This window comes from Giraffa tippelskirchi, chromosome 3, assembly GCF_054371585.1.
Source record: "Giraffa tippelskirchi isolate mGirTip1 chromosome 3, T2T-mGirTip1v1.2.pri, whole genome shotgun sequence".
In the NCBI taxonomy this organism is placed as follows: domain Eukaryota; kingdom Metazoa; phylum Chordata; class Mammalia; order Artiodactyla; family Giraffidae; genus Giraffa; species Giraffa tippelskirchi.
In genome coordinates this window covers 20,699,082-20,719,448 of record NC_137277.1, presented here as the reverse complement: position 1 = coordinate 20,719,448, position 20,367 = coordinate 20,699,082, and the positions used below count along the sequence as shown (strand labels likewise).

General features: G+C 53.0%; 2 protein-coding genes across 6 annotated transcripts; one reads left to right on the top strand and one right to left on the bottom strand.

Annotated features, from left to right (window-relative positions):
- The first annotated feature begins 2,986 nt into the window (after positions 1 to 2,986).
- Positions 2,987 to 3,527, top strand: GAST (gastrin). Its single transcript, XM_081577714.1, has 2 exons — positions 2,987 to 3,197; positions 3,341 to 3,527. Exons 1-2 carry the CDS (start codon positions 2,987 to 2,989, stop codon positions 3,442 to 3,444), a joined length of 315 nt encoding a protein of 104 aa, XP_081433840.1. The 3' UTR covers positions 3,445 to 3,527.
- Positions 3,528 to 10,825: 7,298 nt separating this feature from the next.
- HAP1 (huntingtin associated protein 1) lies at positions 10,826 to 20,112 on the bottom strand. 5 transcript variants are annotated; one of them, XM_081579630.1, is made up of 13 exons: positions 19,568 to 20,112; positions 18,286 to 18,365; positions 17,779 to 17,895; positions 17,494 to 17,660; positions 17,026 to 17,128; positions 16,881 to 16,947; positions 15,463 to 15,593; positions 15,009 to 15,083; positions 14,573 to 14,707; positions 14,348 to 14,439; positions 14,016 to 14,054; positions 12,911 to 13,282; positions 10,826 to 11,662 (listed from the first exon to the last, which is right to left on the bottom strand). In XM_081579630.1, the coding sequence occupies exons 1-13, from the start codon at positions 20,040 to 20,042 to the stop codon at positions 11,539 to 11,541; spliced, it is 1,977 nt and encodes a 658-aa protein (XP_081435756.1). In that variant the 5' UTR covers positions 20,043 to 20,112; the 3' UTR covers positions 10,826 to 11,538. The 5 variants fall into 5 exon arrangements, with proteins under 5 accessions (XP_081435756.1, XP_081435758.1, XP_081435757.1 ...); XM_081579632.1 differs by having other exon boundaries at positions 14,645 to 14,707; XM_081579631.1 differs by lacking the exon at positions 14,016 to 14,054.
- Positions 20,113 to 20,367: the final 255 nt, after the last annotated feature.

Here is a 20,367-nt window from a genome sequence, read left to right as displayed (position 1 = left end):
CTGCTGAGTCACTGAGTCCTGCTCCGGATGAGACTGGTTATTTATCAGAACATTTGGCTACTGGTTGCCATGGCCACCTCACAGCCTGTTTCTTTCATCACCTATTCATTCTCAGCAAGACTGGCTGTGAGCGTGGGTACCATAGCCCCTTATAAAGGACCCAAGGGACATCAAAACTCCCCCAGACAGGAAGGGGGCCTGTTGACGCATGAACAAGAGAAAAATCTCTAGTCTCAACTGTGGAAAAATCAAACACAGCCTAGAGCTAGTTATATCCATCCAAAGCAGGTCAATGCAGCAGTTTATCAAATAAGTCAATCAAACATACCATTCGATTTTCTGGTTTTCTGGCAAACCCTTTAGTCTTGTTTGTTAACCACTTTAAGATATATTTTTATATTGAAAAGTGAAGATTAATACGTCACTTTGAAAACAAAATGAGGAAGGGAGCCTGGAAGTGTAGGAGCCTCAGGGAACTGGCTGGGGACAGGGTCGGGGTAGGAAGGAGTAGGGGAGGAGGGGCAGACTTGAGAGATGATGGGGAGCCCCAAGCTAAGTCCAGCTCCGTGCAGAGGGCATCAAGGATGGGAGGGGGGGACACTCAGGATTTTCCAGGTAAATCAGGTGAAGGGGCTTCAGAGGCAACCAGGATGCAGCCACCAGGCAGAGAGAGAGGGGCCATCAGCCCACGGCCCATTGCTCCTGATAACTGTGACACATCCTGTTTGCAGAGCCTGACAGAGGGGACAGGGGATCAATACCTCACTCCACACTCACACACTCCCTGTTCTTCAAACATCAACCTGTCGTGAAACATGCTTTCTCTGAATCGAAGGTCATTTGGTTCATCTAAATGGGATGTGGTCCAAGGGATGATCAACAGGTGTCTGACCCTAAGGACATGGCAGGGGACCCTGTCCCTGACCCCAGGGAATCTGTCTCCCACCTGCCCTCATGTCCAACTGAAAAACTTGCCCCCACTCGGCTCCTACCCCTCACCGTGAAGGTCAGCTCCCCTTCTCTTCCCTCACATCCGGATGACTAATTGAGAACAGGGTGGGGTGGGGGTGAGGTACCTGTGCCCACCCCTATTCCTCTGCAGGGGGGAGCCTCCCCTCTTGGGGGAGGAGGGCTTGGGAGGGGCCTTGAGGGTTTATAAGTCAGGGCTGGAACACCCAGCAGAGCAGAGGAGTGAGGCTCCAGGCCAACAGCAGCGTCACCCACCTCCCAGCTCCGCAGGTGAGAGCACCCAGGGAAGGAGGGGAGAGGCTGGGATGAGGGTTGATGGGACCCCTGCCCTTATCAAGTTACCAGGCTCATGTCTCAGTGTCTCCAGGGCTGGGACCCTTCCTTTAGCCCAGAGCTGGGTTAGGTCTCAGCTCTAGGATCCACCCTGGTATCTCAACCCTTGCCTTCAAGCTGCCCTACTCCCTCAGCCAGGGCCCTGCCCTGACTCTCTGACTCCATGCTCACCCCAGCCCAGAGGGGTTAGGATGAAAGCCATCCTCCCATCTCTCAGGTAAGAAAAGTGAGGCCCGAAGAAGATGTGACTTGCCCAAAGTCATACAAATTGGACAGGATTGGAACTGGAACTCATCTCAAGGTCTTTCATAGACCAGCACTGACTGCCTCGTGGAACTTTCCATGACAGTGGTAATGTTCCATAGCCTCACTGTGCAACACAGTACTGGCCAAGCCACATGTGCGCTAGAAATATGGCTAATGTGTGAGGGAGGAATTTTCTTAATATTTATTTTTATTTATTTATTTGACCGCCCCAGGTCTTAGTTGCGGCATCCGAACTTTTAGTTCCAGGATGTGAGATCTAGTTCCCTGATCAGGGATCAAACCTGGGCCCAGTGCATTGTGAACTCAGAGTTATAGCCACTGGACCACCAGGGGAGTCCCAAGGAATTTTTAATTTTTTATTAATTTAAATGTAAAGAACCACGTGTGCCTGGAGGCTGCCATATTGGACAGCATTGCCCTAGAGCATGGATTTTTCAACTTTGTTTCTTTAACAGAAGAACCCTTTCACTCCTAAAGGAAATTTAACAGAGAAAACAGATGAAAGAAGTATTTCATGTATACAAATGTGTTCTTTGAAGGCAATATTTTTATCATTTGCTTTCAATAAAGCCAATCAGAACAATGAGGCTGAAAGAACATGAAACAGTTGAATCCTCAGAACAGAATTTTAGATTTGTTTGAGCATCCATTTTATTTTTGTATTCTGGTTTTCCCAAACTTGCCTCACCTTGATACAGAGCTATAAATGGTGACAGTTTCAGGGTCTTTTTTTTGAACTGGTAGATTGTAATCAGAGGAGACGTGCATGCTAAGTCACTTCGCTTGTGTCCAACTTTTTGCGACCCCATGGACTGTGTAGCCCACCAGGCTCCTCTGACCATGGGGGTTCTCCAGGCAAGAATACTGGAATGGGTAGCCGTGCCCTCCTCCAGGGGATCTTCCTGACCCAGGGACCGAACCCGTGTCCCTTATGTCTCCTGCATTTGCAGGCGGGATCTTTACCACTAGCATCACCTGGGAAGAATCAGAGGCTAGTCCTTAGTTAAGTGAAAATGGAAGGAGAAACTTCCTTACCACAGTGTGACCCCACCACGCGGTGAAGGTGCTGTGGGTTTCAAAGCGATGCTGTGTGCAGCTGAGTGTGTAAATCCCATCCATATTACTATTTAAAAGTTCACTTAAATCACAAGACTTAAACATTATAGAGCCACTCACATGGCCTCAAATTCTACAGAACAGTTTGGAAAGCCTTCTCTGAGTTACAAATTCCTTGCCTTTAAAAAAGGCAAAGCTTGAGATTGGAGGATCAGGGGAGGAAATGGTAGGACCAGGAGGAACAGTCCACAAGCCCATGCAGAACTGCCTACCTGTCAGCAGGGAAGAGGGTCCCACCCTACCTCTGGGTGCCTGGACAACCCCACCTTTATGCTCAGTCCCTCTCTCCTTTGCAGGCAAGATGCAGCAACCATGCACACATGCGCTGATCTTGGTCCTGGCTCTGGCCGCCTTCTGCGAAGCTTCTTGGAAGCCCCACTTCCAGCTGCAAGACACGCCCATCTCTCCAGGGGCCAATAGGGGCCAGGAGCCTCTCAGGATGGACCGGCTGGGCCCAGCCTCGCACCACCGTAGGCAGCTGGGGCTTCAGGATCCGCCACATGTGGTCGCAGGTAGGAGCTGCTGACAACCGTCCCTGCTTGCCTCGCCCTGCCTGGTTTGGCCAAGGCGCCCACGGGCTGGCCCTGGCCACGGTCCCCAGAGCCTAGATGCACTTTCCCCCATCCTCACCTCCTCTCCCACCTCCGACCCTCAGACCTGTCCAAGAAGCAGGGGCCATGGGTGGAGGAAGAGGAAGCAGCATATGGATGGATGGACTTCGGCCGCCGCAGTGCTGAGAAAGGGGAACAACATCCCTGAGAACCGAGCTTCGGAGCCTAGCCACCTCCCAGCCCAGCCCAGCGCCATGAAACACGCATCAAAATAAACTAGATTCCAATGGATCAAGTTGTGTCAAGTGTCACACGGCAGAGGATGCGGGTTGGGGCAGGGTTGAGGTGGGAAGCGGGGTTGAGTGCTCCCCCGGGGCAGAGACCATGGCAACGTCTCCTCCGTGTCCCCAGAGCCTAACGTGGAACAAGACTCTATAGTGTGGGGACTTCCCTGGTGGTCCAGTGGTTAAGACTCCGCACTTGCAGTGCAGGGGAGATGTGGGTTCAATCCCTAGTTGGGGAACTAAGATCGCACATGCCACACAGCCAAATAAAACCTCTATATTGTGTTTGGGAGAACAGACAGTAGTATCACAACCAGAGTGAGCTTTCTAAAAGAGAAATCAAATCACGCCACTCCAGTCAACTCTCCAGTGCTTCCCATTGCAATTAGAATACAACCTAGGCTCGTTGGGACTTCCCCAGCAGTCCTGTGATTAAGCCTCTGTGCTTCCACTGCAGGGAACACAAATTCAATCCTGGATTGGGGAACTAAGATCCTGTATGCCGAATGGTCCAGCAAAAAAAAAACAACAACCTAGGCTCCTTGGCGTAGCCTTAAGACTTAGCCCTGCGGTCTTCATCCCCCTCATGGATACCAAATTTCCTTCCTCCTGCCTCTTCCTTTCTGCTACTCAAACACACCAGGCTCTCTCCTGCTCCGAACCTTTGTTCTCATTGTTCCTGTGCCTGGAATGTTTTTCCCTGGGCATAAACACACCTGGCTCCTCTTTTTCTCCTGGGTCTTGGTTGAAAGGCCTTTTCCCAAGGGGCTTGCCCTTTCTGCTCCTCACCCTTCACACGCAGCCTCCAGTACTCTCTTATCATAGCATAGCATTGTCTGTAGAACGCACTTCACAATCTGTAGTTGTTTTGTTTGCCAGTTTATTGTCTGCCTCCTCAATTAGAAGGGTAACTCTGTAAGGGTGGGGACCATGTGTCCTTCTTCCCTGCTGTATCCCAGGGCCAGAACAGGAGGTACCCCATAAATATTTATCACATGGATAGGCAGGTGGCTGGCACACACACTTGGTGTTTCACCCATATTTCCTCACTGCTCTAATGCCCCTCACAGCATCCTGTCATAGGCACTTGCTACTCTCCACCTGAGGGTTTTGGCAATGTAAAGCAGCCTGGAAATTCTGGGGAGTTAGTGCCTCTGGAAGCATCTCTCAGTCAATGACAGACTGAAAGTTGGAGGATAAATACCCCACCTCTGGGACTTCACTGACAGTCCAGTGGTTAAGACGTCACCTTCCTGTGTAAGGTTACAGGTTCAGCCCCTGGTTGGGGAGCGAGGATCCCACAGGCCTTGTGGCCAAGAAACCAAAACAGAGGCAATATTGTAACAAATTCAATAAAGACTTCAAAAATGGTCCACATCAAAAAAAAAAAATCTTTAAAAAGAAATGCCCCAGCTCCCTCGCCCCTGGGGTGGTTAATTCTGAAATGTTTGCTACTCTGGCTTGCAGAGATCCTCAGCAGGACTCAGCCCTAGTTACCCATAACAGTAACCTGATCAGCAATGTCCTTTCTTGGCTCCCTTCCCTTCCCTGTCTCACATCCTCAGGCTGCTCCTGGTGTTTCTTGAGATCACCACCCAAAGAAACTACTTGCTCTCAAATCCTTATCTCCCAGTCTGCATCTGGGGAGACTCATCCCAAGACAGTGGGTACTAGGGGAGTTGTAGGAAGCAAACCCTTGTGATGGGATTATGAGATTGGGTCCTGCACCAGTCAGACTCCATTGCTGTGTTAAGTGGGGTGCTCATAACCCCTGAAATGTCACAATCATCTGTGGATTTTCTCATTTTACATCACAACTCCGTTCTAGTGAGCCTGCCTCTCTGAGCCTTTTGACTCCTTCCTCAATACTCTGCAGAGGCAATTCAAGAGTCTTCAACTCAATTGCTGTAGACTATTGTTTTGTCTGAGCTTCAAGAAGTCATTCCTGGCGAGGCATTAGGCTTCAGGCGTCTGCCAGGAAATTAAATCCTGAGTCAAAAGAGAGTACCCTTGACGCTGATATCAATAAACTCTCCCCTAGGAATCCCCTGGTGATATAGTGGTCAAGACTTGGCGCTTTCACTGCCATGGTCCAGGTTCAATCCCTGGTGGGGGAACTAAGATCCCACAAGCCACATGGCACAGCCAAAATAAAGTAAAATAAACTTTCTCCTGGTGGCTCAGATGGTAAAGAATCTGCCTGTAATGCAGGAGACCAGGGTTTGATCCCTGGATTGGGAAGGTCCCCTGGAGAAGAAAATGGCAACCCACTCCAGTATTCTTGCCTGGGAAACCCCACAGAACCTTTCCTGTTCCTAGGACAGAGGAACCTGGCAGGCTACAGTCCAAGGGGTGACAAAGAGTCAGACACGATTGAACAACCACACTTTCACACTCCTCTAGCCAATCATTCTACCATTCTGCTGTTCATCCTGGATCTACCAGCCTCAACAATCCACTCCATGCATGTTGTCCTGGTTCCTGCTGGTACATATTATCCAGATTATTCAGGTCCTGCAGCATTTGGGGGTGAACAATCCCTTTCTTCTTTTATGTGAGGCAGTACTTCTCCACATGCTAGGACCTTATGTTAGCTTTTGATTTAGAAGCCCTTAAGGGAGGCAGGTGCAAAACTCAAGAAGCATCATCGTAGGAGGCATCGGCCTCAAGGAAGCCTTTGCACTCTCCAAGTAAAGGTAAGCTGCTCCCGTTTGACAAGATAGAGGTCCTTCTTCCAGCCCAGAGGATTCCTGGAAACCTGGAGTTCAAGATTCTTTTACTCTTATTTAATTGAAGTATTGTTGATTGATACTGTTGTGTTCACTTCTGGTGTACAGCAAAGTGATTCAATTATACACATGTATACAAATCCTTTTCCATTATGGCTTATTACAAGGTATTGAATATACTTCCCTGTGCCATCCAGGCCCTTGTTGTTTATATATGTTTTATATAGTAGGTGGCACACTGGTAAAGAATCTGCCTGCCAGTGCAGGAGACATAAGAGACATGGGTTCCATCCCTGGGTTGGGAAGATCCCCTGGAATAAAGGAAATGACAACACACCCCAGTGTCCTTGCCTAGGAAATTCCATGGACAGAGAAGCCTGGCAGGCACATTCCATGGGGTTGCAAAGAGTTGGACAGGACTAAGCACACACACGCGCACACACAGACAGTGTGTATCTGCTAGGCACAAACTCCTAGTTTACCCCAATCCTTTTCCCCTTTGATAACTGTATGTTTTTTTTTTTTAATGAGATAGGAGATTTATTTATTTGGGCCTGGCTGTGGGGCTTGCAGGATCCTAGTGCGACTTGTGATCCGGGATCAAACCTGGGCCACAGCACTGAAAGCGCTGAATCCTAGTCACTGAGAATTCCCCATAAGTTTGTTTTCTATGTCTGTGAGTCTGTTTCTATCTGGTAGATAGGTTCGTTTGTGTCATATTTTAGATTCCACATGAAGTGATATCATATGGTATTTGATTTTCTCTTTCTGACTTCTTTCACTTAATAATCTCTAGGTTCATCCACGTTGTTGCAAATGGCATTGTCTCATTCCTTTTTATGGCTGAGTAACAGTCCATTGTATATACGTATCACATATTCTTTATCCTTTCATCGGTTGATGGACATTTAGATTGCTTCCCTGTCTTGGCTATTGTAAATAGTGCAGCTATAACACAGCATGTATCTTTCCAAATTAGAGTTTTCTCTTGATACATGCCCAGGAGTGGGATTGCTGGATTGTATGGCAACTCTATTTTTAGCTTTTTAAGGAACCTCCAAAAGGTTGGAATTAAAGGTGCCATTAAGGCACTAACTTGGGGATGTGCCCTGGAGGCTGGGATGCAGAACGTACTTCGAATCAGAGGTTCTTAAACAATGCTGTATTTCTGACAGGTAGAACACATGAAGCCAGGAACCAAGCAAAAAGTGGCCCCATGACCATCACTGCCAGGCAACCACCTCAGAAATTTGTACTTCCTCTCCCCACGATTCTGGACACTTTTGGACTAGAAATCCTGGTTCCTGGGGGAAGATGCTTCCACAAGGGAAAACAGTAAAGATTCTCCTAAACCTGAAGTTACAGGGGCTTGTATTAAAAAAGAATGAAATAATGCCATCTGCAGCAACATGGATAGACCTAGAGAGTCATACTAAGTGAATTAAGTCAGACGGAGAAGGAGAAATATCTTACAACATCCCTTATATGTATAATCCAAAAAGAAATTATACAAATGAATTTACAAAACAGAAACAGACTCACCAACTTAGAGAAGGAGCTTATGGTTGTGTGGGGCAGCAGGGAGGAAAATGAGGGGGAAGAGATAGTTAAGGAGTTTGGGATGGACATGTACACACTGCTATATTTAAAATAGATAACCAACAATGATCTATTCTATAGCACATGGAACCCTGCTCAATGTTATATAGCAGAGTGGATGGGAGGGGAGTTGGGAGGATAATGGATACATGTATACGTATGGCTGAGTCCCTGCGCTGGTCACCTGAAACTATCACAGCATTGTTTTTTAATTGGCTATACTCCAGTATAAAATAAAAAGGTTATCAAAATAAATAAAAAAGTTATAGGGGCTTGGGAATTCCCTGGCAGCCCAGGGGTTAGAACTCCATGCTTCCAAAGCAGGGGGCCCGTGTTCGATCCCTGGTCAGAGAACAAAGATCCTGCAAGCCACACAGCACATCCAAATAAAGAAATAAAGAAAAACTTTTAAAAATAAAGTGATAGGGGTTTCCTGCATTTTGGGCTCTTCATGCCATTAGACTATCAGGCAAAAATCAGCTACTAGCCTTGGGTTACCGGCCCTGATTAACATGAGGAGTAGCATCACTGCCTCATAGTGGGGGCTGCTGCTGCTAAGTCACTTCAGTCGTGTCCGACTCTGTGCGACCCCAAAGACGGCAGCCCACCAGTCTTCTTCGTCCCTGGGATTCTCTAGGCAAGAACACTGGAATGGGTTGCCATTTCCTTCTCCGATGCGTGAAAGTGAAGTCGCTCAGTCGAGTACAGCTCTTCGTGACCCCATGGACTGCAGCCTACCAGGCTCCTCCATCCATGGGATTTTCCAGGCAAGAGTACTGGAGTGGGGTGCCATCGCCTTCTCCACATAGTGGGGGCAGGAAGGAGTTATTTAGGGTCTGGCACACAGGGGGATTCACTGAGCTGTGTCTTGGGGCTTCCTGCCTGGTGAGAACCATAAACAGGCAGTTGCCCCAACAGTAGCCTGACCAGGGCCAAAGACCAAGGGTTCAGAACTCTCAGGAATAAAGATGTAAATTACTTCAACCAGGAAAGCAACCTGGACCAGCTGCAGTGCTGGCCAAAGGAGACGGGGATATAGAATGGGTGGTAGAGGAAGGAGATGAGAAATATCATTTAGGGATTCAGGATCAATTGCAGCACTGGGGACCACAGCTTACACCACTCATCTTCCAGATGTAATTCTTCTTTATAAGATACTGTGATCAGCCACCATCTTAAACAAGCAATGCCAGGCCAGAGTGAACTCCACCTGGGGCTTGAGTGCATCTGAGAGGCACAAGATCTGGACTGTAGCAGATCCTGTCAGTGACCTGCCTGCACCCTCAGCACTTGCCATTCTAGCACACGCTGACCTTGGTCCATGACAAACACAGCTAGTCTCTGCCAGAGGGCTTTTCCCTAGCACATGTGCTGAGAGACCAGAGCACCAGAGAGTTAATGCCCGCAGGAGCAGCCCTCAGCCAATGAAGACTGAGTCTTGGCGGATGCCTGCCCTAGTTTGCATGCCCCTAGGATGGGATAACTGAAATGGGTTCTAGATTGGTGTGTTTCCAACTTTAATATATGCATATTATATGTGCATTGCCTGGGGACCTCGTCAACATGCAGATTATGACAATTTAGGTGTGGGGTGGGACCCAAGATTCTGCATTTCTGATTGACTTCCAGGAGATGTTAATGATGCTGGTCCACAGATGACACTCAAAGCTGCAAAAGGCCGCACTTCCTCCAGGGTTCTCCAGTATGACTAAGCCCCCATTTTTTTTGGCAGCACTGCACACCCAGTGTGATTTTGGTTCCCGAAACAGGGATCTAACCCATGCCCCTTGCAGTGGAAGTTTGGAGTCTTAATCCCTGGGCCACCAGGTAAGTACCATCATTAGCTCCCTTCTGTTCTCAATTCCATACTCTGCCCCAAGAGGGCTTCCTGGGATCATCTTCTAAATAAACCACTTGGTTTTTTTCTTCGCGATTAAAATCCGTATTATCAATGCTCTGGAAACACCTTCACCGAAAATGAGAACATGACTAAACCTCTCTGAGAACTGAGCTGTTGCTTTCCAAAATGATAAACTCTAAACCGGAAATCGAACATTTCAAGCCAGACTCATTACCAAATTTCTGGGACTCTCTGATCTCACCTTGTTTTCTGCCCCTCTCTGCTTCCATGTTTGAGAATCCTGCCTTGGCAAGAATCAGTCCAACAGCCTCCTTTAATGGAATAAACGACTCATTTTCACATGCTGTTCTGGGGGACCTCTACCTAAGACAGGGGTGACTCTCCTTGCTTCACCCTTCACAGCTGGGCACCCAGGCAGGATCCCAGGAGCAGAAGGGATCAGGGAAGGAGGTCTGTCTAACTCGGGCTCTGGAGACCCAAGGGCTTGAGTTCAAAACTTTACAAGCAGCTATTTCACTCTTTTTTTTTAATTTTTATTTATTTTTGGCTGTGCTGAGTCCTCATTGCCATGCAGGCTTTTCTCTAGTTGTGGCAATCAGGGGCTACTCTCTGGTTACGGTGCACAGGTTTCTCATTGCAGTGGCCTCTCCCATTGCAGAGCACGGGCTCTAGGGCACATGGGCTTCAGTAGTTGCAGCTCCCAGGCTTTAGAGCACAGGCTCAATAGCTGTGGTGCACAGGCTTTGTTGCCCCTCAGCATGTGAGATCTTCCCAGATCAGGGATCAAACCTGTGTCTCTCACACTGGCAAGCAGATTCTTTACCACTTAGTCACCAGGAAAGGCCCTGTTTGACCCTTGGGAGGGTAACTTTACCTGCCTGGACATCAGCTTCATCACCTGACGATCATTTATCATATCACCCACCCCAGAGGATTTGTGGCTATAATTATGTATTTAATCAAAGCCCCTAGCACATCATTCAACACTAGAGCCCATCCTCTCTCCACAGCTTTGCCCTACCAAAGCACATGCATGCACGCACACGCACACGCACACGCACGCACATGCACACACACACCCGTGTGCACTCCCTGAGAAAGACGGCAGAGGTCGGGCCAGGTAGCACACAGGTCCTTTATTTCCTGCACCAGCACATACACAGACTGACAAGCAACAGGAGTGTGAGAAGCAGTGTGGGGATCAAGGCAGATACCAACGGGGTCCTGGGCCCCGACTTCACTGTCTGTAGGTAAAGATGGGGAGAGGGAAAAAAGCCTAGAACAAGGAAACAAGGGGCACTGAGGAGAAGATGTGGGTGGGTGACAGGGCCTTGGGAGGGGGCCTGGATACTCACAGGTCACAGGTGGGGAGGAGAGGAGATGGGGTGGGGAGGCCCCCACCAGGCAGAGGAAGTCCTCACCCACAAAGACAGACACTTCTGGTTACAAAGAGTAATCAGGAACTGAGAAGAAAGAGCCAAGAACAGGAAACAATGACCAGGTCCCTAAAAGTCACCAAGGACAGGGGAGCCACCTTTAATTTGGGGGTCAATGGGTGAGGGGTATATAGTTAGCAGGGTGCTCAGAACAATTCCTCTGCCCAGGGCCTGAGCCCCGCCCCCAGCTCAGAGCTAGGTCTGGTAGCTGGTGGGGCCTCCCCCTGGGCTTCTTCACCACCGGAGCCACCACGTGACCCAGGTCCAGCAGCCACAGCTTTTGCACCAGCTGCAGAACAAGGGCCGGGGTTCCTTCAGCCTCTCCCAGAAGAGGCCTGAGGCTTAGGGCCTCAAGTTACAGTCCAGGTTCGTCTAGGGGGAGCTGGTGACAGATCAAGGGTCCTGCTTCAGAGCATGGGAAGGGGGGTCTGGGGAGGGTGGGGCTTGGCCAGGCAGCAGAAGAAAGGGCCTCAGGCAGTCTGTGGGGCCTCTGTAGGCTGCTGGGGAACAGCAAAGCCTGGAAGAGAAGGGAGTAGATGTGAACTGGAGGCCTGAGGACCACAGGCCTGGCCTGGGCAGCACGCAGGGGCTGGGCCTGCTCAGCTACATCAGGAAGAGACAGAAGCTGTTGACAGTTATGCAAGCTGTCCACTGCCCAGCCATAGTGGTCACTATTCAGTGTAAAACCTGCACAACCGTATAGGGCAACCGTGATGAGGCTACCCAGCAGTGACCAAAGGGCCATCTGAGTCAGGGCAGTCCAGATAGGATGAGGAAGCTGCCAACAGGTTATAAACTTCATAGCAGACTCAGCAGGCCAAGAAGGCACAAAGACCAGGTTAGAGAGGAGGGATGGGTAAGGAGAGGCATTATGGCATAGCAGTGAAGAAAAGAGCTTCAGTGACCTCAAACAAATCACTCTGCTCTCTGACCCTCAGTTTCTCACCAAATGGGGATAATACCTACCTACAGGGGTGTGAGGATTAAAGAAGGTAATTTGAGTCACTAAATCATCTTTGATTATTTCCATGAGCTCCTCAAGGCAGGGTTCTCATGGCCCAGGACATGGCCTGTACTCAGTAGATGCTGCACCAACCTCTGGGGCTTACAGCTGGGGAGAGGAGACCCTTACTGAACCCACCCTGTAGGAGACCCTAGCACACCTTCAGACTCAGCCAGGGGACCGTTCCGATTGTGGCCCTTGCTGGCAGAGGCCTTCATCCCAATTGCCTGGGGTGGGGGAGGGTGTCCAAGAAGGCTCCCCTTCCTCCCAGGCTTTGGGAGTATGGTTCCTTCTCCAGCCTCTGAAAGTCCTGGGTTGGCACCCCGGGCTCCAGAATCCCACCCCCCATGTTTGTTTTGGCCTGCTGCTGCCACTGCTGCAGGCTTGGGGGGGCCTTGGGGATGGGGGAGGCAGAGTGGGGTACAGGGGAAGGAAGCAGGCAGAGACAGGAAGCTGAGGCGCAGAGGGAGGCTGCAGCCCCAGCCCCTGACCCGCAGCCCAGCCTCCAGGAGCAAAGAGGGTAGAGACCTGGAATCCTATGCAAATACCATGAAAATAAGCATCAGGGCCACAGTTCCCACTGTGGGGGACCTGAGGGGTCTAAGTAAATGATATGCAAAGTCCATGCAAATCAGCATGCTGGGTGGGCCTGGGCTGGGGTAAGTGAGCCCTCGAGGGGCTCACCTACCCTCACCTTTCATCAGCTTGACGATCTGCAGTTTGTCAGGCTGGCCAGAGGGAGGCCCCCACGGGAGCACTCACCTTTCTGGAGCATCTTCTGCCTCAGCTGCTGCCTGAAATGGGCATCCTGCCAGTTGGCCAGCTGCTGGAGGACATACTTTATACCCAGGTGTGAGGGGCCCAAGCCACTGGCCTCCAGGGCTGAGGTCACCCTGTTCATGAGTTGCCTCATCCACCTCTGGCTCCAGGTCCTCCCAGGCTTTGGCGTCCTCGGACACCAGCTCCACCTCTTCCGTTACCCCCTTCTCAGCTGGCACTGACTCTTCTATGGCCCCCCGTTCCTCCTTGGGCACCAACTCCTCCGCAGGCACAAAATCCTCGGCCGGCATCAGCCCCTCCTCAGCCTCGAGCCCCTGCTCCTGTGTTCGCTCCTCTCTGAATCGCAGCTCATATCTGGGCAGGCAAACAGAAAAGTCTTTTCCTACCCCCTCTAAGCCAGAGCCTCCCCCTTCATCTGCAGCCCGGGGCTCCAGCCATCGGGGATCCCACACAACCCCAGGCTCCATGCAGACCCTGATGGTTACTCCCAAGTTCTGTTCCAGCCAGGGGAGAGGGCAGCTGGGTACCAGCCTCAAGGCCTCAAACACCCAGGCAATGGCCCTGGCAAAAAGAAGAATGGTCACCAACACTGCACAAGCCCCTCATTCCCCCAGTAATTTCACCCTGCTGCATAGAACAGACAAGCAATAACATCTCCTCTGCCCCCTCCTTCATTATTCAACTTTCATAACTCATTCCAGGTCTAGTTGCCATAGCAACAAATCCATTTTAGTAAGGCTCAGACAGGTCAAGTGACTAGTCCAAGGACACACAGCCAGTAAAGGACTCAAGCTGGGACTTAGTCCCAGCATTCCCAGCTCCTAGGCCAGTGCCCATTTGCCTCTCAGGCTCTACTGGGAGAAGCGAAGGCTTCAGTACCCGCTTGGAGAGGCCTCTAATCAGACGGCCACCTATGGGGCAAGATTTGAAGGCAAAGGGTTAGAAAGTCTCCCTCCCAGAACATCTCAGCCCAGTCGGCCTGAGAGCCAGACCTTCTCCAGGGCTGCAGGATCAGAGCCAGTGGTAGGGGGTTGTCTGGCTGCTGAAAAGTGAGAGCAAGTGAAGGGGGAGACCCTGGTCGGCTTACCCCAGGTCTGACATCTCCTCTGGAGTCACTTCATAATTCCTTCAATAGAGAAAAGGGCCTTCGCTGTCCCAAGGCAATGGGAAGCTAAAAGTGTGAAATCCCTGGGGATCCATGGTGCAGGAAAATCCCAGGGAGAAGTGATGGACCCAGAATGTGGACACAGGGGACAGGTGTTGAGTGGAAGGGCCGGGGACCAGTGAGGCAGGAGGAAAGACACCATGGATAGGGAGCGGGTGATCAAGCAAACCCCTTCCATTACCAGAAAGGCTGCTGCTGACCAGGTAGGCAAGAGTGAGTGTGGGGCAGGCAAGGGACCGCGGCCCAGAGCGTACCTTTCCATAAAAAACACAGGGTCTGAGATAATCCTCCTTATAGACATTCTGAGCTCCTCAGCCAAGGTCTCCTGGAAATCAGGAAGTGCCTCCTATGGACAGAGAGGGGGGACATTACCAGAAGATCCCTGCAGAACATCCCCCACACACACCTCCAGGCCCAGGAAGGGACTGCAGATAGACACAGGGCGTCCAGAGGTAACAGGCAGGAGCCGGCAGCCTCACCAGAGGTACAGTGTATGTGTAGTGGGTGACGGAGCCAGCGGACGCCGGGGCCTGCTGGCGGAGGGTCTTCACCTCCTCCTGGGCTTCCATCAGCATGTCGCCACACTCCGAGTACTTCTCCTGCAGGTCCTGCAGCTGGGGACCCGCCCACAGGCTGATGGGACCCAGGCGCACCCAGCCCAGACGCCTTGCCCCCTCTCTTCCAAAGGAGCCGGGAAGCCTGGGCAAAGAGGCCACACGCCCAGACTCCAGACCCATATAATGACATAGGGTGACCCCTGGACTCTACTCCATTTAGGCCCCAAGTGAACTGCTACCTTCCAGGCCCTGTGCCATAGCCTGAGTATGTGGAAAGGACAGACTCACCCCCTCTTCAAGGAGCCGGTTAGACTCAGGCAGCCACCCAAGGGTCCCGGGAGCTCAGGGGAAGCCTCACCTCATCCTGGAGCTTCATCTGGATTTCTTTCTCCGAAGCCAGCTGCTTCTGCAACTTCTCAGTCTCAGCCCCATACTGGAAGGATCCAAAGCCAGTTGAACCCCCACCCCAGGTCTCCCCACACTCCTGCAGCCCCTGCTACCGGCAAGTCTCCCCAGGCACATCAGTGAGTGTCAGCAGCTCTTTAAAACAGAAGTCCCATGGAACAAGGCCAAAGAAGGTGGAGTCACGTGGCCTGTTTCCTGGGAGCACCCTGTGTCTCTCTTCAGGCTCAGTCCCCGACTTGGGATGAGGGGACAGGACGAGAGGCTCCCTGACGTCTCCTCCAACTCTGACTCGGACACAAGAGAGAGGCCTCTGAGCTGAGTCCCCTGAGGTGGGGGCAGGGAGAGGGGGACGTGGGTTCCAGGGGGCTGTGATAGGAGGAGGAAGCCCCGCATACGCCCCGACGCACCGATTGGCAGCACCGCTGCAGCTTCATGACCTGGACCCGCAGCTGGGCGACCTCCCTCCGCTGCTGTTCATAGTTCTCCATCCTGAGCGCCAGCACCTCCGACAGCTCAGCCATCTGCTGGCTGGCCTCCGCTGGGGACGAGTGGGGAAAGGTCAGCCCTGGCTCCCCGGGGCCCTCAGTCTACCAGACGCCCCTGTCTGCTGGCACCCTGCCAGGTACCCAAGGTTCCACAGGGCTTAGCATCCCTCACTCAGGTCTTCTTTTCAATAAACGTTTATTGACTGACACAGAGCAGGGTGCTGGGCAAGCAGTCAGCAAGACCAGCGCCAGCCCACACTGAGCTCAAGGCTAGTGTGGAGACTGAGGGAAAAATAAATCACAACAGTGCAAATTATGAACTAAGGTGCAGCAAGTGTAAAGGGTGCATCTGGGGTCCCAGCTGCCGCACCCAGCCCAACCTGGGAAGATCTATGAAGCTAGGACCGCCACAGGGCAAGTGGGGCTCACAAGGCAAAAGGGGCGACAACAGGGCCCAGGCAGGGTGTGGAGGGGAGGGGCCCAGAGGTGATCACTGGAAACCAGGAGAGAGTCCTGGAGCAGTGGGCAGGGCCCAGATGACTAGGGCTGGGGTGGGGAGGGTGGAGTTTATCCTTTGGCCGATAGGGAGTTACTTGGGCGTTTTAGGCAGAGGACCGACATAGTCCGGCTTTAGACAGCTCCTTTGGGCTGTGTGCAGAAGGGCCTGGAAAAGCAGGAGTGGAGGCAGAGAGACCATTTAACAGGTGGCCAGGGCTAGAGGTTGCTGGGATGGGGAAGAGGAAGGAGACTTGAGCCTTTCCTAGGAGGTAGAAGCAACAGAATGTGAGGACTCCTACTCCAGGGGCCTGGGTCCAGGGGGTCATTCAGGGAACCCAGGGGAAAGGAAGGCCAGATTCGGGGTGAGGGCAACAGCACCTCACTCCAGCTGTTGTTCAGCTGTTCCCACCTGGAGTCTCTGTCTCCCCAGCTAGGCCTGAACTCCTCGGGGACAAACACTATGTCTCACTCATCTTCATAACCACATGGTGCCAGGCACAGCCTCTGCCTAATACAGTGCCTGGGAGGATGGGGGGCCTGGTCTCTGGCAGCTCATGGCCCCCTCCCTCCCCAAATAACAAGAAGAGGCAGGCTTAAGGGAGCTCCAGAGTGCCTGTATAGCTCTTAACTGTTTGCACAAAGCACTTTCTCAACTGTAACCCCTGGAGAGGTCAGCAGGGCCAAGATGATTAACCCCCATTCTAAAGATGAAGGTTCAGAGAGGTCAAGGAACTTGTCCAAGCTCACACAGCTAGGAAGTGTCAGAGCTGTGACTTGAAGTCCTGGGTTCTTCCTTCTGCTCCTTGGGACAAGCCCCTACCCCAAGTTTCAAGTTCACGTACAAAACTGCTCCACACAATCCAGTATGAATATCTGTTCCTCCTCCTCAAGGTCGTCGAGCTGAGAGACCTGGAGGAAAGGAGAAAGGAAGGGGCCAGGGAGTCAACCCCCTCTGCCCAGGAGCATGCCCTCTTTCCCCATTCTCACCTCCTCTCGAAGCTGCTCATTCTCCTCCTCCAGTAGCCGCAGCTGCTCCTGCAGGGCCTCCAGCTGCGGGCAGTGGTGCGACTCCGACTCGGTCACAGGAGTCCTAGCAGAGGGAGTGATGGAAGTCAAGGTGCACAGGCTTGGGGAACCGAGTTCCCAGCCCACCCAGGGCTTCACCACCCCTCACCCCACCAATCCCAGGCTGATGTGGTGGCCTCAATTAGCCCCAGCAACCCCACTGGCAGATACATGGTGTTCCTGTTTGCAAACAAGGAAACTGAAGCTCAGAAAAGGGACTGCTCCAGTGCAAAGGCCGGACACTCATGGGGAATTCACTGGCAGTCCAGTGGTTAAGATGCGGCGTTTTCACTGCTGTGGCCTGGGCTCAATCTCTGGTCAGGCAACTGAGATCCTGAAAGCCATGAGGCATGGGAAAAATTGAAACAAAAAAAAGGGCAGGACACTCACAGCTCTGAGGCTTCACAGGGGTGCTCAGGCCTCTGCTCTTCTTCTTCATCCCCCTCCTCCTCTTCCTCTTCTTCCTCCTCTTCCTCTTCTTCCTCCTCCTCATCAGAGTCTGAGTACAGCTGAAGGAGGTCATCCCGCAGGCTCACCTGCTGTCTGAGATGTAAAATCTGGCAGGGGAAGAGGAGCCCAGGGTCGGGGTGCGGGCAGAGGCAGGCACAGACCCTGGCACAGTGGTTGGCAGCAGGCCTGAAATACACCCCTCCCTGCTCCTCCCCACCCAGGTACCTCCTCCTTGGCTGAGTCCACCATGGCTTCCAGCTTGCTGTTCTCCTCCAACAGAACACTGTTTTGTTTCACCAGGGACTGGCCAATACAGGCTGCCGTGTTCAGGTCCCGCTCTCTCTACAGAAAGACCCCCATCCATTGGAGAATACGGTTCCTTGCTGCTGGGGTCTCCCAGACATGTGGGAGAAGCTAGGGGTCAGAGGGAAGCAAGGCCACTCGGGGGAAACCCTCTCCATCCCCTAGTTCTCCAAGGAACCAAACAAGAGCTTACCATGAACCCACTGTGGGACCTGACTCAGTTTCCCCCTATGGAAAAAGAGATCAGACCGGATGGCGATAAGAGCTCTCCAGCCTGAACGTCCCACATCTACCTGTCTTCCACAAAAGGGACCTCCAGCTTGGCCCCCAGAGAGATAGCCAGGAAGAAAGACGCCTACCCATACAGACAGTGAAAACGGGAGCCTGGCTGAGGCTGGGGCTGGCCCGGGTAGGGCGGGCAACACGCACCTCCTCCAGCAAACTTAACATCACTCTGACCACTTCTTGGGTGATCTTCTTGACGGGCGGACGTAGGTCAGGACACAGCACTGCAAGAAAGAGTGGGCAGCCGAGTAAGGAAAAAGGGATCATACAGTACCCAGCACCGCAGTGTTCGGGGCTTCCCTGATGGCTCAGCGGTAAAGAATCCGCCTGAAATGCAAGCGACCCGGGTTAGATCCCTTGGGTTGGCAAGATCCCCTGGAGAAGGTAAAGGCAACCCACTCCAGTATTCATGCCTGGAGAATCCCATGGACAGAGGAGCCTGGCAGGCTACGGTCCATAGGGTCGCAAAGAGTCGGACACGACTAAAGGGACTGAGCACGCACACACCTTACTGTTGCCTGCCCTCAACAGCAAGGGTCAGCAAAGAGGATGAAGACGGAATTTCCTTTCTGCCGCCAATATCCTCTCCATACCCCGCGTAGTCAGCACTCCCTTCCCCACTCCCAGGGCCAACTAGACTCAATTTTTCCTCCTTGGGGGAAAGGTACTGAGTGAGGTACTGTGATCACAGTCCTACAGTCCCTGGAACCTCGGAGATTGGAGGTGGCCAGCGGAAGTTCACCGCCGACTGACTCAACATCCCTTACCCAGAGGGCAGCCCTGGCCAGCTCATTGGAGCTTCACGGGTCACAAAAACAGACGCAGTCACTCATGCCGCACCTGCTGCGCGAGGCGAGGAGGAGGAGACTTCTCTAGTTGGAGGAGGGGCCACCTGAGCCTCTAGACCCAATCAGGGGAGCTCCAGCGCTCCAGGAGAGAGGGGAGGAGGGAGGAGGAGAGGCAGCTTCTGTCTGAGGCCAGTCCCAAGATTGTTTTGGGGGGAAGCCGGATCTTGACCCCGGCGTTGGCAAAACCGCCCCCTCTGTCCACCCACCCTCCCGTCGCTGGCGCCACGGACCAGCGCTGCCTCCGAGCGCACCGGGCAGTGCCTACCCGCAGCCCCCGCCCCTCTCCTGGCACTGTGTTAGCCTTGAGATGGGGCACTGAGAGTGTGCAGATCTGCCGCAGCAACAGGCGCGAAGAGGGGGGCCCCGGGGCCCGATCCACCGACGGAAGTCTGGGAACGAGGGAAGCGAGGAAGGATACGGGGAAGACCCGACCCGAGAAGCGCCGCAGACCATGACTTCGCTAGGGTGGGCGGAGGGGTGGGACTGAGTGCCAGCGGGCGCCTGGACTCGACGGGGCCTCCTCCTCCCTACTGCTGCCTTAGTCCTACTCGCTCCGGGGGCCCGGGGACCAAGTATACCTTCCTCTAGCTCCCGAATAAAGGCGGCGCGCTCGGGGCCGGACACCCCAGGCCGCTGGCTGATGTAGGCAGCCGGTGTCTTCAAGATGCTCGCCGCCTTTCCAGTCCCCAAGCCAGTGGCTCGGGGACCAAAGGGCGGCTCTTGGAATATGAAGCGAGTCCGCGACGCATCCGAGTTGTCGGGTACGGACTGGGCATTCCCCTGGACGGCCGAGAATGCGGGTGCGCCCTGGGTTCCAGCCTCCGATCCAGCCACGGAGGCCCGGTGAGCCCTGGCTGAGGGTCCTGAGACGGCTACGGAACCGGATCCTGCTCTCTGTCCGGCCGCGAGTGCTTGCGCAGAGGCGGGTTCAGGCACGGCAGAGGGCTCCGGAGCCGGATTGGTTGCGGGTAAAGGATCTGCTGCTACTGCCGCTGGATCCCCGGGTCCCGGCCGGTTCCCGGCAGAACCCAACCCTGATACTTTAGGGCGCATCTTGAGTCCCCTGTTGACTCGCGCAGCTGGGGCTTTATAACTTGTGTCTGGATGCGCTCCCGCCCGGCCGTACCACGCGAGGGAGGGGGCGGCCGAGGAGCAAATGGTGGTGCCCGGGGCGAGAGGACGCGCGGAGGGACGAATTTTGGGGGGCGGACCAGAGCCCAAAAAGTAAGAAAAGAGCGAGGAGAAGAGGAGAGTGGACGTTGCAGCTGTTTCCGCGGACTTCGGCTCCGAGTATTGTGCTTCTCTCCCCTCTCCGACTCCCGAGAATGGTTTTGCCCAAAGCCACAGCTTCCCGGGGATTCGGGTACCTGGACGTGTA

Bases quoted from the DNA above. Each gene is read 5' to 3' on its own strand.
- HAP1 (XM_081579630.1), bottom strand. From the start codon at position 20,042: ATGCGCCCTAAAGTATCAGGGTTGGGTTCTGCCGGGAACCGGCCGGGA. The intron at 17,896-18,285 runs GTGCGTGTTGCC...GTCTTTCTGTAG, and splicing joins TGTTAAGTTTGCTGGAGGAG to AGAGAGCGGGACCTGAACAC. The intron at 15,594-16,880 runs GTACGTGAACTT...ACTCGTCCCCAG, and splicing joins GGATTGTGTGGAGCAGTTTT to CGGAGGCCAGCCAGCAGATG.
- GAST (XM_081577714.1), top strand. From the start codon at position 2,987: ATGCAGCAACCATGCACACATGCGCTGATCTTGGTCCTGGCTCTGGCC. The intron at 3,198-3,340 runs GTAGGAGCTGCT...TCCGACCCTCAG, and splicing joins TCCGCCACATGTGGTCGCAG to ACCTGTCCAAGAAGCAGGGG.